The 17,249-nt window shown below is 46.3% G+C and overlaps 1 protein-coding gene across 1 annotated transcript in view; it reads right to left on the bottom strand.

The window, feature by feature from the left end:
- Positions 1–209: 209 nt before the first annotated feature.
- LCMT1 (leucine carboxyl methyltransferase 1) overlaps positions 210–17,249 on the bottom strand; it is a 46,302-nt gene continuing 29,262 nt past the window's right edge. The window contains exons 6-11 of the mRNA XM_079121194.1: positions 12,683–12,785; positions 9,075–9,195; positions 6,098–6,199; positions 4,908–4,999; positions 2,183–2,280; positions 210–425 (exon numbers count right to left, since the gene is read on the bottom strand). Of these exons, the coding sequence (XP_078977320.1) occupies positions 403–425; positions 2,183–2,280; positions 4,908–4,999; positions 6,098–6,199; positions 9,075–9,195; positions 12,683–12,785 (539 nt within the window). The 3' untranslated portion in view covers positions 210–402. The remainder of the gene's footprint in view (positions 426–2,182; positions 2,281–4,907; positions 5,000–6,097; positions 6,200–9,074; positions 9,196–12,682; positions 12,786–17,249) is intronic.

Here is a 17,249-nt window from a genome sequence, read left to right as displayed (position 1 = left end):
GAGGAAGGACGCAATGAAGCAGGCCAGAGAAGAGCTCCAGCAGCTGGTGGAGCCCAGGGTCAGGCGCGACAGTAACCAGCGCCTGGAGGAGTGGATCCCCAGCAGACTCAAGGTCATGAGCCTACCGAGTCTCACTCAGGGAGTAAGCTTCAGCAGCCATAGAAGTGACCCTGGCCACCCCCTGGAGCAAGGGAACCAGCCGACACAGGCATTTGGCAAGTGAGATTTATTTAAACAATAAGTCAACAGGAAGAGGAACTGGTGTGACCACCTTCACAATAAGGTTTCTCAGAGTGTGGGATGAGATGGACGGATGAGGCCACCCTCCGCTGTCACTCAGGAAGCTCAGTGCATCTCCGGGAAGACAGCTCGGCTTCCGGCTCAGCAGGAACTTTCAACAGATCAGCAAGTTATCTCCTTCAGACCTGAGGGGGAAACACACAGAGCCGTTGGGCAGAGCTGCAGGCCCCCAGGCAGCGTGGGCCCAGCTCCTCTGGCACTGCAGCCGTCTCCCCCACCACCCTCCACCCTCCGTCAAAGGCAATTTCACCAGGAAACAAGCCCTTGGGCAAGGTTCTGTTTGTGGGTCGTTTAAAAGGATTAGGGAAGCATTGTAACAATTTATGGGCTCTCTGCAGCAAACTCCAAAATCTACCCTGTAACAGCTGAAACTTTGAGCAAATGCAGAAATGTTTTTAACCATGCACACACAAGCACGGAGGCAGACTGTGGACCAAAGAAGCCCCTCGCATTAAAATGGCCAACGTATTGTTGTTCTGTAAAAACTAGAGCTGGGCTTCACATACAACTTAGTGGTAGAGTTCTTGCCTAGCAAGCAAGTGCTGGGTTCAATCCCCAGCACTACAAAATGTGGGAAGGGGGAGAACTAAAGTCAACTTAAAAGTATCAGAAATAACCTACATTTCCAAAAGTATGGAAGAGTTAAATAAATTCAGACGTAGTCAGATGACGGAACTTAAGCCAGTAAAATTATGCTCATTGACAGTATATGGTAGCAAGGGGGAAATGCTTATGCTGCCATGTTAAGTTGAAAAAAATCAGGAATCAAAGTTTCAGCTTCATTAAAAATAAGATAACAGGCTGGGCTGGGGCTCAGCGGCGGAGTGCACGTGTGAGGCACTGGGTTCGATTCTCAGCACCACATAAAAATAACAAAATGAAGGTACTGTGTCCATCTACAACTAAAAATATTTCTTAAAAAGACAGATTCTAGAAAAAAAAAAAGCATGGAAAAGTCACTAGAGGTCCTCTCAGTAATAGCACAGGTGCATTTTCTTTTTCTTCGCCGCACTTTTCAGAAGTTTCCAAACAAAGTACATTGTTTTATGATCGAGGGAAGGACGGCAAAATAAAAACACACCACTAGGTGATTTTTCAATCAAAAACAAGTGTGGAAGGATCCTGTGGGCTGCCCTGCACAGCTGGGTAAATCTGCTGACCTGCAGCATGACAAGCCCAAGCAGGCTGACTATCAGCCTCACGTCAACCTGGACCTCACACAAGGGGCTGCCCTGGCCTCCGTCAGGGTCCTGGCTGGCAAGCAGCCTGTCTCAGGCACATGTCACTCAGATCACATCTGTAGGAAGCATGACGGGCAGCCACACGCGGCTGTCCTCTAACATGGTTTCCACTGGGGTAGAGAGACGTTAAGAAAACGGCCAGGGAAGCAGGACCGACGGGGCAGCATAGAGGAGGAGCTGACCAAGGCCAAGAGGAGGGCGCACGGGCCGCAGACCCAGGCTGGCGCCGCGCCCACTCTGCCCCATGCACCACGGGGAGTGACCCACAGCTGCAGGGGCTCGCGGGCAAGCAGGACGTGTGTTCACTCCTGCTGAGCCCGATAAGGGACGGACGCTGGGTACTTCACTAAGAGCGTCACTCCGGACCCTCGAGGTCGGTGACCTTCCAACTGCAGGACTTTCACAGCAGACCTGTGGAGGGTTGGCTGGTGTTTTAGGGTCTGTGGCTTATTAAACAGCTTTCCTGATTTCTGTGCCACAGAAACCCAGATGACAGAGCCGTGAATTCTCAGGATATTCCTATGGATATGAACGCAGAGTTCTCTACCGCTTTTGAGCCTGGAGTTACAGGGATGCCTTTTGTTCTCTGGAGAAGAACTCTCCCCTTTTCTACATTAAAGCAACAAAAATATGATCTGTACCAAGTTCCTGTCCTCCTTTGGTTGCCCAACACAGGCAGTAATGCTGCATAAGCTGCTCCAGAAGCTCCATCTCATCCAGGAATTCCAGGGATTCGATTCTGAGCAGAGATCAAAACAGTGAAGTATGATGTTAGACAATTAAAATGTATAAGGTGGTGATCCACGGTCACCAACGCGGAGGAATGTTCACGACATAATTAGAAAGAAACTGGCAGGCTGAGGCTGTGGCTCAATGGCAGAGCACTTGCCTAGCACATGTGAGGCACTGGGTTTGATTCTCAGCAACACATAAAAATAAAATAAAATAAAGATATTGTGTCCATTAACAACCAGAACTATTTTAAAACAAAACAAAACAAAACACAACAACAAAGAAAATGACTATAAAATAAAGTTTGTCTGGCGTGGTTCCATTTTAACTTGTTTATATTAAAAAGAAGAAAGAATGCCGGGGACGGTGGGACATGCCTGTTATCCCAGTGGCTCAGAGGCTGAGACTGGAGGATTGTGAGTTCAAAGCCAGCCTCAGTAACTCAGCGAAACCCTAAGCAACTCAGCGAGACCCTGTGTCTAATAAAATATAAAAACAAGCTGGGGATGTGGCTTGGTGGTTAAGCACCCCTGGGTTCAATCCCTGGAACCAAAAAGAAGAAGAAGAGGATGTGAGGGCGATCTGGCTGCGACATCTGTCACCCCATTGATCGCCAGGGTTGATTCGGCTGATCTGGCTGGCTAGGCGGGTGTCCCCTTCCTCCCTCACCGCTCCATGTGCATCCCTCCCGAAGCTGCGCGCTCGGTCGAAGAGGACGACCTTCCCCGATAGAGGAGGACCGTTCTTCGGTCAAGGGTATACGAGTAGCTGCGCTCCCCTGCTAGAACCTCCAAACAAGCTCTCAAGAAGAAGAAGAAGAGGGCTGGGAGTACAGCTCAGTATAGAGTGCATGCTGAACATGTGGGAGGCCCTGAGGCAACATAAACTTCTCCACTTTATAAGTTGATCACTTCAGGTATTTGTCACAGTAGCAGAAAGCTGACAAACAGACATCCAAGGCAGATTACCTAACAGAGTTCTAGGGAAAAAAACCAGCACCATAAAGAAGGCCCCAGGATGTTTATCACCAAGTGCAACTACTAGGACCCACCACTAATTATGAAGCTGTTCACTGGGAGGTGAGCTTCCAGGGACAGGCATGCTTTCTGGTCCACTTTGATCACTGTTGTATCCCTTGTGCTTAGAGAAATGCTTGGCACACAGCAGGCGCTTGGCACTTGTTAGAATGAGCTCGCCTTAGACTTCTCTTTGTACTCCACAGTACTGGGAAAGTGCCGACACAGACTGCGACATTCACAGAGCTGTGAGGACTGTTCAGCCTGGGGAGACAGCAAAGCCCATCCCGCCTCATCACTAGCCTCTGTGGAAGTCATGGGCTCCTGTCTACAAAAGGCCACTGTCACATGCAACAAAGGACTGCCGAGAAGCAAGTGACTTTTCCTGTTGTTGACGATGCTATCTAGAAGAGCTGGGTATTAAAAAAGCCACCACGGCTGGCATCCCCATTACAGATGTGAGACCAGGGATATTCAAAACAGTCATCTTCACATGTATGAAGTGAAAATCAACCCCATGGAAACGATGCTTCTAGAAGAAGCCAAGAAGCACAGACCAAAGACTTGCAGACTGCATTTTCTCTGACCTTCAAGGCCAATTACTGATGTCCGCATGTGGAAAACCAGTGATGTTTCTGAATGTTAATAAGCTCTATGGAAGAGCAAGGCCCAAAGTTTTCATTGCTTGTAAGGGACTAACAGCGATAGCTCTAGGGCTCCAAAGGAAAGAGGAAAAGCACAAATCAGGAAGCATGAACCGACGGTGAAGGAATCAGAGCAGGCACTAACACAGGCACACATGCTGATGTCCCTTCAGTGTTTGAAACAGAAATTAAAACAAACGTAAGGCACCAGAATTAAATGCTTAGTTATCCCCATTTTTCATTTCTTTAAAATTATCAATTTAAAATTATCAATATTGAAATACTCTAATCAACACAGCAATATAAATACCATGTGTGGTCATGTATATCTAAAAAGAACAAATAACAAATAAATAAATACCATATATGTAAATAGGATATGTTAACCCTCAAGTTTTGTTATGTAAAGATAAGTATGATCCATTCTATTCCCAAATATATGTAATTAAGTTCACTGATTTAAAAAACAAACATCACGTATCAATAAATATCTATCTCTATACAAGCACAGGAGAATACACCCCAACTTGTCAACAAACACCATCTCTGCACTCGTGCCTGCTGAGTGGCCACTTTCCCTCATGGCCCCTGGCATTGCCTGAAGCTACTCAGAACTGACTGTACTTCGTTTACAATGCAGGCAGGGGCCATCTCAAATTGCTATCAGAGGTCCTTTTCCCTTACAAATGCTCGCGAGATGTCACTTCCTTCCTTCTCCAAAACAGGGATCAGGCAGGCTTTCCACTGCAGAGGCTGCCCTGGGACCTTCCCAGGTGGACTTGCTCATTCTGACTGACCGGCGCGGGCACAAGCCCTATCTCACCTAATAGCTGATCTGTTACTCTCAGTTGCCACCAATATCTAACTTATCGCAAAAAGGGTCTGGATAAAGCTCTGCTGTGTTTCGTGTTAAAGCACGCAGGCAGCGAGCCTCAGTTCCCGACTGGTGCGACAGAAGAGGGTACCGGCCATACCTGCTCACTTCCGCGCGCGGCAACCTGCTGTACAACTCCATCATGTCCACTGCGGACGCCGTTTCCCAGCCACTCGCCAGGAGCCGCTCCTTCTGCAGTGTGGGTGAAAAGAGGGGAGACCACAGGTCCATCACACACCCCAGGCCGCAGAGGTCTGTTCCGAGATGGTTCCTTTTCAAACAGCCCTTCTGACCCCTTCGCCTTCTTTTCACCGTCATGTTGTCTATACTGAGTACCTATCGTCATCAGGGAGGAAACTAAAGTGCACGCCAAACGAACAGGAAGAGGCTTTTCTCTGAGCAACAGTCTTTTTAAAATACTTTATTTTATTTATGTTTATGCGGTGCTGAGGACCGAACCCAGTGCCTCACATGTGCTAGGCAAGCCAGGCAAGCCTCTCCCACTGAGCCCTGTCGCAGCCCTGAGCGGTGTCGTGCGACTTAAGACACCCCAAAACTAACCTGGGGGCAGGGCTAGGAGCTGTCCCCAGCAAATAAATGACATTTTGTAATAGGGCGTGGCATACTGCAGATTCAATGACACACAAGGGACTTATCAATCACCCACAGAGTGTGGAGCATGGGTGGGTCCCGATTCAGACCCACCAACTATAAAAACTGCTTCAAACAACTAAGGAAAACAACATGGCCCCGGGGTGGGTGCCGAGGAGAAGTTAAGTCGTCTGTGTGGTGTGACGATGGTTTCAGCAGGATCCCGGGTGAGACAGTCCTCACTGGGAGAGGATTCGCATGGAAACGTTGAAGGTGGTCTCATGTACTACTGGGGTTTGCCTGAAAATACTCCAACGCCACTACCCACTACCAAAAACTACTGTGGAGGACACAGAAGACAATACTGACCAAGACGCTACCAAGGACAGAAGCTGGCCGACAGGACGTGGGTGTCCAGTCCACTATGCCCCTAACCCTATGTTTGTTTCAAATATCACATATTAAAAGAAAACTTTGCATAAAATAAGATTTGCATAATATAAATAATGGAGTTACAACAAACACATTTCTATCTTCTACACCACGAAGTCAAGGTAGGACTTGGGTCATCCTGGCAGCAGGGAGCCCTGTGGCCATGTCGGCCGGGACTCAACAGGGCTTCCTGCAGCATCTCCTCTGCCAAGGAAAAGGCCCCCTCATAAGGCTGAGTACACACAGGCGCCCCGTCCGCTCTCTGACCTGGGACTCCAGTGACTTGCAGGTTTCCACTCCCGCCAGGTCACACTGTCGTCTCCTCAGGTTTTCGATCATGATCTGCCCAAACCGATCGTCCATGTTTACCTGGGAAGGGAGAGAGGAGGTTGGCACCACCTTTGGAGTTTGTTTCTTAAACATTAAAAACACCCAATGCCATCCCATTTTTAACCAGTCCAGGCTGACGTTTAAGAACACCTGCCAGCACAGGTGAAGGAAGAGTGGCACCAGTGCCCCGGGAGCTGCGAGTGTGCCGTGGGCAGCCCCTGGGGACGAGGGGCAGCACACACCTGTCTTCAGAGCTCTACCTATGCTGTGCCAACTCCACTGATGGCACTCTGTCCTATCATGCTCATATGCAAAGATGCAGGAATCGACCACAGCATTATGTGCAGTAGAAAGATTCTAGAAAGAAATACCCATCATTTGGGGGTTAAATAAATGCTATCGCTTTCATATAATGAAATACTATATAGCTGTGAAAAAGCAAGAAAGACAGCTACGGATAGAGACCGGGATGACTTTAAGGGAAATTCTCCAGAAGCTATAGAGGAGGCTGGGCTGCGGCTCAGCATGTGTTTGCCCAGCATGTGTGGCCACTGGGTTCAATTCTCAGCACCGAATATAAACAAATAAATAAAACAAAGGCATATCAACAACTAGAAATTAAAACAAAAAAAAGAAGCTAAAGAGGACTATGAACAGAAGAGTCCCATCTGCCTTCAAGAGAAAATAAATCTCTCTCTCTCTGCAGAAAAATTCATAGAAAATCTCTGAAAACAGGACGGCTGCCGCCCAGGTCAGAAGGCTGAGGGCAAGGGTGGGAGAGGTCACTTTTTACCTGACCTTTGGATGGCACGGCTTTTCTGTTCTGCATGTGGTTCTTGTTTTGGCTAAAAGGCCTAGCTTAGAAAACCACAGCTGCTCCGCACATGGGCACGAATGCAGAAAGACCACTGTGCACTGCGGGGTCCCACAGCACACGCCACTGCATCACACAAGGTGACAAAAAGACACCCCGTGAACATTACGTAAAACCATTCCCGGAGTCGGCACGACAATAATGCCGACAGGAAGCAGTGTCACTCCTTCCGTGGACGGTAGGGCTTATGTGGCGCTAATGACCACACTGTCCACTACTCACCCAGGACAGAGCTCCACTGTTTTACCGCCCTGGCTCGACTCCTGGCCCGAGCGCTGCGAGGCCCTGGGCAAGCCAACTCTCTGTGCCTCTGTCCCCTCTCTGAAAAGCCAGGGCAGTGCCAGCACCGAGCCTGAGGACGACCGTCACGATCAAACACATGAGGCACATGAAGCTCGACAGTGCTGGTGCACAGCAAGCGACCTCGAGTCCAGGGCACTACTGCTTATCACCCATGTGCTTCTGTCATTTTAGACAATTAGGAAATGACGTGAAGCATGTAAGCAATCAATACATGTAATGAGGCTGCTGGTGATTCTGTGTTTAAGTTAGTGACTTAAGTACTGTTGACAAGGTGAGGTATCAGGTGTGAGCTTAACCAGGTGAGGGACAGCTGTGGACAACACACCGAAAACGAGTACTTTCCCAGGCTTCCTCCAAAGCCGCAGCGCCTCTGTTCCAAATTCCCTAACCCTCCATCTGCCCCTGAGGTGGCATGCGTGCGGGTGGGACAACACACAGAGGAAGCACAGGGGACAGAGCGACACACAGACATGTGTGGAAGGTGGCATTCGTCTTCCCCTGGGGCGGAAGGCAGACCAAAGGCCGGCTTCCAGCACATCCATTCCCCAGGGTGGCTGAGGAACATGCCCAGGTAAGAGGGAGGGGAGGAGACCAGCCAACCCAGACCAACACAGGAGCCTGGCGCAGGACAGGGGCAGGGAAGGAGGTGGAGGACAGGGTCTAGCCCCAGACCCGTCCATAAGGACATGGCATCGGGCAAGTCTCTTTACTGCTCTCGTCTGTAATGAAATACGACTGTAAAATAAAACCAATCAAACTCTAACAAAGCAAGCAGTACAACAGCTAGCGGGGAGTCAGTGCCCAACACGAGCCACTGCTGAACACACCTCAGCAACCCAGAGCGGTGGGCACGGCCCCCTGAGGACCGCAGCCTGGGCTCAGGGCACTCGGTGGCAGCTGGGCTCACTTGCAGGGCGACGACGCAGGCGGCTGCACCTGCACCCACTCGCTCCTCACAGGAGCCTCCGGCCGGGCTCTCGTCATTCTTGGGCGAGGACGCAGGCACAGAGTGCCACGTGACCCTCCATGTCAAGAGCAGAACGTTCCTCTCAGAGCGCGGGCTCCTACCAGGAAGCAAGGTGGCCCGAGGTCCCACGCCAGTAATGAGAGCGGGGCCTGGACGCAGACCTGGGCTGTGTCACTTCAAAGCTCTTAAAATGTCACCTTTTTTACACTGAACCAGAAGAGGCAATCAGGCAGCCAGTGGGCCAATTTGTGATTTTCAAAATTAGATTTTACATTGAAATCCTGCATTTCTAACTTCTTTTCAAAACCAGGAGTCATGGCAACTCTGGATCACATTTCCACAGGGCTGACAATGGGGTGGGGCTGAGTAGCGGCCTCTCGGGGCCCCAGAGGTCCCACGGCACACCACTCACACTTGGCACTTTTCTCCATTTGCATACCTGCCTGCCTCTGAGGGCCCAGTTTGCTATCCCTACCTGGACGGCAGCCAAAAGACCTTGGTAAATGAATGCTCTATGATTCTATGGTAAATACAGCAATAAAATAAGAAATGGAAAAGTTTTATAAAGACCAAGTCAGAAGTTCCAAAATCTCTGGCTCAAAGGAAGTCAAGCAATCAGAAGTACCAGGATGGATGGAATCCATTAACGAAGGAGTTGTAAGTGGCTGAAGACCGAAGGAAAAGAACGAGGGAAGGATATATGGAAGGTATCAAGGGAAAAAGCCGCGGCTGGAGTCCCAGGGAATCCAACCTCTTGTGCCTCCTCTTACCTGTTCATAGTTTATGAGCATGGCCGTCTCGAAAGTGTTGGCTGCCCACTTTAGGAGGCTGGTCGACTGCTCTGGCGTCATGTAAACCAGCACACATTCAGTTATCAGGAGTGTTGGCAATCTACAGTTGAAAAACAGACACATCAGTGTGCTTGTACCAAGTGAGGACCCTCCACCTACACGTGCGTTGCAGCTTTGGCCGGGCAAATCACACCCAGGAAGACGGCACGCACAGCATCCATCAACATGTAACACCATTACGACCCAAAACTTTACACTGCAGGAAGCTGAGCAGCGAGCAGACCTGTCTGGCTTATGAAACTGGGCCCATAAGTGTGGACGACTGTTAGAAGGGTTACGCACTGACCCTCCTGTGCCTGGGTGCAGTGGCAACATAACACGAGACTCCCATTCGTTAGAAGGACTTTATTTTCCTATCCCTGGAATCTGGCACTTGCTGAGGTCAAGGAGACAGCAGCAGATAGGGTGTAAGCTGGAGATCACTGGCACCTGCTCTCCTGCTCCCTTGGAACCCTGAAACCGTGAATGAACTCAAGGCAGCCTGCAGGGAAGAGAACGAGGCATCTCGGCGGGCAGCCTACTCGCGGGCCTGCCCTCTGTCCACACGCAACGAGACCTGGGCACTCAGCTTTTCCTGGCCGGCTGTTTTCTCATCTGGATTCTGCTTTGTTCTTTTTTAACAATGAAATGCTAGATAACTCAGCCAGTTACAAATTTTATCCAAGAGCTCCTTAGAGCACCTGTCCCTCGCCTGACATCTTAAACTCAATGTGAGCCTGGACTGAATCATGACACAAAGCAACAGAGAACAGTGAATCCAGAAGGAAGAACTGTCTATGTTGCAAACACTGGAGATGTCAAAATGCAAACATTAGAAAGAAGAACTTTTTGTGAAATTTTTTGATCGTTAACAATAATGATCTGAATCTGAACCCAAGGTTATGTCACTTGAAATGATGTGAATGTGTGAATGAATGAATGAAAAAATAATATTGCAAAATCTCATCTAATAAGTTGATAGGTGTCAAACTACAGAAATAGTTTCAAGAAAAATCTTAATGTAAATGGCAACCATTATTGCATAAGATACTAACGTGTAAGGAAGACTGGCAAAGAGTCTTTAGGAAATTTTGGCATTTTTGTAAATCCAAATTATTTGCAAATTAAGTTAAAAATATTCTGAAATTATTTTAAAGGTGATCATTAGCAATACCAGTGAGGATCTGGGCTGGGGAGGTAGCTCAGTGGGTAGAGTGCTGCCCTCCCATGCTCGAGGCCCTGGGCTCCATCCCCAGCACCACGAAAAAAAGAAAAAGGTGAGACTCCCAAAACATGAACACAACGGAAAGATCAATCCAACCCATAAAGAGAAACACAGAATCCCAATGAAACCATGTGTGAGAATCCGACACAGGATGTTAATGCTTGTCATTTCAACTGTTTTCATCCATTTTGTCAATTTCTTAAAGGGAGGCAAACTTCTCGATCAAGAGCTAGCTCAATTTATGACTGATTATTTCCCTGATCTTTTATCTACAGAAACTACCAGTCACTACAACCAAAGCTGGATCCAGATGTCACTCACGAGGCCTAGCGTTTCTGTTTAGCTATGCTCCCGTGAGTTTCTTCATTTCGTCTTCAAAACTAGATGCTGATGCAGTTTTTATCCCAGTTCATCATGAGAAAAAACAAGGCTCAAAGAAGTTTTAAAAAAATACAAAACATCTCCAGTCAGCAGACTTATGAAAAAATGTTCAACATCTCTAGTAATAAGAGAAATGCAAATCAAACTACCCTAAGATTCCATCTCACCCCAATTAGAATGGCAATTATCAAGAATACAAGCAACAAGAGGTGCTGGAGAGGATGTGGGGAAAAAGGTACACTCATACATAGATGGTGGGGTTGCAAACTAGTGCAGCCACTCTGGAAAGCACTGTGGAGATTCCTCAGAAAGCTTAGAATGGAACCACCATTTGACCCAGCTATCCCACTCCTCAGTTTATACCCAAAGGACTTAAAATCAGCATACTACAGAGATACAGCCACATCAACGTTCATAGCGGCTCAATTCACAACAGCCAGATTGTGGAACCAACTTAGATGCCCTTCAATTGAAAGAAACTGTGATACACACACACACACACACACACACACAATGAAATATTATTCAGCCATAAAGAATAATAAAATTATGGCATTTGCAGGCAAATGGATGAAATTGGAGAATATCATGCTAAGTGAGATAAGCCAATCTCAAAAAACCAAAGGACGAATGATCTTGCTGATAAGCAGATGATGACACATAATGGGGGGGTGGGAGGGGGGCAAGAATGGAGGAAGGAGGGACTGTATAGAGGGAAAAGAGGGGTGGGGGGGAAGGAAAAAATAACAGAATGAATCAAATACCATTACCCTATGTAAATGTATGATTACACAAATGGTATGCCTTTACTTCATGTACAAACAGAAACAACATGTATCCCAGATCATATGAACACATTTTCTGATTGTCTTGGAAAGGAGGGTCCCTGAAGCTTGAGCCCCATTATTTTCATGGTATATCAGATATAATTCAGGTTATCATTTGCTGGTAAATTAAAGACATTAAGACAATTAAAAAAAAAGAACAACAACTGCAACCACTGTAATAATTCCTTTACATTATACTCTTCAATACTGAAACATTCTGATTGTCAATATAATCTTCCTTTTTAGAAAATAAAGTAGAAAAGTGGAACTGTCTTCTTACACCTTACAAGTCATTAAATGTTTTTGTGCCTACAAAAGAAAAAAAAAAATCTCCGGTTAACTAACTAGTAAGTAGGACGCTTAGAGTTGAACTCAGGATGAGAAGCGAAGACTCACGCTCCCCTGGTAAGGAGAGGGTACCATGGTTGCCTGTGAGTCCAGCTTTAGCCAGTCCACTACTGATTCACGAACATCCGCAGAAAAGCACGCGCCTGAGGAAACCATGGCGTTCACGCCTCTTCACGGCACCTTCCCCTCAAACGCCCGCCTTGTGCTGTGAATCTCAAATATTCACCAATGTCATCTTCACCTCTCACTACCTCGCTAACTCCAATCTGATTCTGACCAGCGGCATCATGCTAAAACCGTGCATCTCACCCTCCTCATCTCCCCAGAGGTGCCCACTTTCAAGAATTTGTTGTGAACCCTTCTGGACCAGTTATACACTCCTGCGGTGACAGCAAGAGACCAGGAAAATATGCAATCTTGGGGGTTTGGGTTTTATACATTTAGTATCACACTGTGCATTTTATTATGCAACTTGATTTTATTTATTTTTTTACTCGACATTAGTTTTGAGCTCTCCCCACATTAATCAAGCCATTCATTCTTCATTTGATTTATCCACCCTACTGTCATGTGTATCCAAAAACAACACATAAATTAAAAACAAAACAAAACCAAAAAAAACCTTCAGCAACTAAGTAGCAATGAAATGACAAAACTCATGAAATAACAAGGGAAGGAAGACAGGTATCCTGCTGCACTTCTGACAGGCCACATCTCATAATGAGCATGAAATCACAAATGCAGAAGAGGTTAAAAAGAAATCTCACTGTGTATTCATGTTACATTTCTTTAGTTTCTCTTCCAGTTCAGATAGGTCTCGGAGATCTGCTCCAATAATGGCGTATCTCTTTGAATCCAGTGTATGCCCATCTGCAAATGCAAGGAGAGAAATTTAACTGAAATTAATCAAAAAGAGCTTGTAATTTCGATGCAAATGGTTTTTTCAAAATTAAAGTAACTCCACTGATTGGGCCAATTAAAAAAATATATGTTCACTGTTTAAATATATATATGTATTTATATCAGGCAAGAAAAACATGAACATTAACCAAAATCACATCTTCCAAAGGTAAGTATGTTTTGGTGACTAATATTCCGGCCATTTTTTCTTTGTGTTTAAGTCATATTCACATCAAAAACACTTTCCTTCTCCACATACACACAGACACAGACACTCAGAGACTCACTCACACACACACCCGAACAGAAAAAGGAAAATGGGACCACACAAAACCCATTCTGAAAACTGCTTTTCCTACTAAATTAACAACATCTGGAACATAATTCTCGTAATGACTTCATAACATTCTACTGAGTAGGAAAAAAAAAACCAAAACCTTATCAAGCCAATCCCTTGCTAATGGACATGAGGTGTTCCAAGTTTTCTCCATCTTGGATACTGTAACTAGCAACCTTGTATATACATTAATGAAGTACCTGTTCTGTTATTTTCTTTAAACAGATTACTATGAGTGCAATTAAGAGGTTTAAATACTGACACCCACTGAGAGGTAGTTCTCTAAATGTTGCAACCATTTGTGACATGTTTAAAAGAAGACAGTTTATGTACTAAAGTATTTGCAAATACAGGAGGACATTTGCTTCAAGTACCCCAGAAGCAGGGCATGGACTGGTGGACATGGTGCTTCTCCAGCTTCAGAAGCCATCAGTCACTCACAGGGCCTGCTGAAGCAGATCAACAGGATCCACCCCGTGAGTCTCAGGAGACCTCTCCACAGCAGACGTGCATTTCTAACAAATTTCCAGATGGTGCTGATGCTCAGTCTGGGGAACTACTGGTACAAATGAAGTGACATGAGCAATAAACTTGGGTGACAGGACTATGGAGGTTCGTCCATCTAGTGACAATATATGTGTTTGCTTGAATTTTTTTCAGTTTGAACTTCAAAAAAATTCTCCATAGAATAGAACAGCCTGTTTGCCACAGGCATCACGTGCTCAACTTCGTCAATGGAGCAAACCATGGAAAAAGCTGGAACACGCAACAGCCGTCCCGTAACGCTGCTGTTAGGTCTTCTTGGCTCTGAAGCCCTCAGCTGAAAATGCGGGAAGAGGTGAACTAGACCACGTAAGTAGCTTCTCCCTTCCTATCTTCAAAAGCCCATTCGGCTGATCCAAATACATCTGACCACGCTCCAGAAGCTAAAAGACATACTTCCTAGGAGCCCAACAGATGGCAGGAAAGCACAGCAATAAAAGGCAAGCAGGGAACCCAAAGTCTACCCCAGGGTGCCACCATGCCTGGATCACAGAAATAACGTCAAGAATATGAGGGCACTTGTCTGCCCTATTATGAAAACAAGCAATTCTCGCGTGCCCGTGCGCCTTCCTGGACATAACACACGTATCAATAATACGCATGCTTGAAATGAGTTTTTCTATGCCTAGTCAAACAAAAAACCAAGAACAAAAATACACACCAGAATTTTGAAGCATGCAGTTTCTTTAGCACCTTGTGACTCAGGGGACATACATCTTACACATATTAGGATCTAAAGTTAGCACGTAAAGCACAAATGTTTACCATGATTATTCCTATAATTAAGCACAAAGTACAGCAGTCTTGAATGGAGGCTCACCCACCGCCTAGCGATGGCCCTGCCCTGGCTATGGCACATGGGCATATCACCCAGGAAGCAGGAAGCACTGCACCTGCTGACCTTGGTGCCCCTTTAAATGACCCTTAAGTGACAGAATTTGAGGATGACACACAGCACCATCACCACCAAGTCACTCCTAAGCTGTGTAGGAACAGCAGGTCCATTACCTTCCTCAAAGGAGGCCTTCCCCTTCTACAGGGAGCAAACTGCACTGGTGGAGGACAAGGCTAAGAGCAAGTTCCAAAGGAACTTCATTATTCTGGGATGGGGGAAAGCCATTTTTATAAATTCATAAATTAAATTATTAAGAATCCTTAAGTAATCTTTCATCCCAGCTACTCAAAAAGCTGAGGCAGGAGGACTGATTGAGCCCAGAAGGCCGAGACTGGCCTGGGCAACAAAGCAGGACTCCTCGCACACACCCCAAATCCTTAAGTGTCCACATTACTCTGAAAGAGGAAATGTGACACGACACACTGGTTTTTATCCAGCTCGCAGACTCCACGTGAGGATCCTCTTCAGAGAGGGTCTGCAGCAGCACGGGCTTGGTCCTCAGACTCTGGTGGCACATTCTAACGCCACCTGTTCCCAGTCACTCGGCTCTGGCAAGGCTGACGACCCCTGAGACTACCTTTCTCTTAATCCATTTTGTGCCACTGTCCCGGATATGGAACACCTATAAAAACTAATATTGAACAGCAAATATTTCACTTAAGGTAACTCTGAAATAATATTTGAATATTTATTACATTCACAGGATTGAAAGTTTGGGATTTGATGGGTTGATGACAAAATATGAACAATGGCCAGCCTCACCATTTCGTGCGAGGCCATGTTCAAGTGCCTCAAGCAGTATTAAGGTGACGAGCTCTGGTTCCCAGTCTGTGAGCCGAGGTGGCCTGGGGGCAGTGTGACAGATACACAGGGACAGAGCGGGATATTTTCAGTTCCCGCAGGAAATGCAGAGATACTCATCATTGGTTGAACTTAAGCAAACTCCCTGCTCAAAGTACAGTGTCAACACTATACTGTCCTGCATCCCTTCCAAAATCCATCTCTTTGGGGAGCTAAGTTTTCAGATGCTGCTGTGAGTGAAAATCAAGTCCTGTGTGAACATGGAACATGGGGTAGGAGTCACTCTGATTCAGGAAGTCATGAAGAGGCCAGAAGAAGCACACATCTCAATAGTAACTGTGGTTGTGGTTACTTAAGAATAAAATAAAAATAGTATTTGCTTTTCCAATTCATGTCTATTACCTTTTTCAAATGGGTTAAAAGTTGTTAGGACATAAGTACTTAAGATATTTGAACCTAACTAATAAACAGAACTATGCGGATTGTTATTTGGCATAAGGCATTGTGAAGAAATTACTGAGACACTCAGGGCACTGTGATCCCAGAGAGACAGGGACACTTTGGTCTAACTTGACACCTGGCGTGTAATGGAGGCAAAAACAAGACTCAGATAATTAAATCCAGGCAAGTGCTTGAATGAGCCAAGCTGAGACATTCCATCCAAATGAACCCAACTAAAATTGAGCCACAGACTTAGCAGCAAAATAAATAGCTGTTGTTTCAGGACACATGTTTTGCAGTGGTTTGTTATAGAGCAAAAGCTCTCTGATACATGCTTTGATTATCTGCCTCATTAAGCTCATGTGCTCTGCAAAAGGCATGAGAAAATTGGAAATTTACACAGTGTAACACAGTTGTTCAACACACACTTGCACTCAGGAACAGTGACTCCACAGTGCTGATATTATTATACAATTAATGATCTCTTCTATCACCATCAGGTATTTCAAGAGCAATGTGTTAATGTGGACTGAATCCCACCAATCCCATTCATTTATCTTCAATGACAGACTAGTAATTATTTCTAAAGATTGCAAAGTGCTCTTTTCCACTCATAGGATTTTCCCCAGGACACTTAAGAGGGGGGGGGGGGGAAAAAAAACAAGCCAGGTGCTGTGACATACATCAGTCATCTCATCTACTCAGGAAGCTGAGGCAGGAGTTCAAGGCAAGCCTGGGAAACTTAGCAAGAACCCATCTCAAAAGAGCTCAGTGATGAAGCAAGGCCCAGGGTTCAATCCACAGTACTGGGGAATTTTTTTTTTTTTTTAATTTTTTAAAACTACAGTAAAATGGAGATAGTCCCAGGTAGGTTTCTGGTCCATACAGAAGACTCATCTGTCCCTCTGTCTACCCATCTGACTCTTCCTGAGCTCTCACTATGTGTGGGGCACTGAGCCATTTCTGGGAACACACTAATGAACAAAAAGTTCGGTCTCTGCCCCCAGAGACCAGAACAATCCAGCGGAGAAGACTAAGATTGCACAGACACAAGTGTGGAGAGGGCTCAGAGCAGAGTGCCATATGACAGTGGGGAGGTCAGGGGCGTCTGGGGGTTAGGAGGGGCCTCTCTAGGTGGCAGCTGGGCTGGGAGCCCAGTGAGGAGAAGGAGCCCCTTTAGTAAAGAGAGGAGAAGAGATCCAGGAGGAGGGAAGAGGAAGTGGAAAGGCCTGCAGAAAAGAGCGTGCATGGTACATGCAGAGGACAGCAGGAGGGCCCTGTGGCTGGATCACAGCTACTGTGGACAAAAATATACTCAGGAGGCACGCGGAAGCCTGACGGGCCACGTGGATCTCACCCAGGCGGGCATTTAATCAGGGAGGTAGAAGAAATTGACTTCCTTCTGAAAAATTCATTC

Source organism: Sciurus vulgaris (assembly GCF_902686455.1).
Source record: "Sciurus vulgaris genome assembly, chromosome: 18".
NCBI classification, from domain to species: Eukaryota; Metazoa; Chordata; class Mammalia; order Rodentia; family Sciuridae; genus Sciurus; species Sciurus vulgaris.
Note: the sequence above shows the minus strand (reverse complement) of the source record. Positions and strands in the feature narration are given on the sequence as shown.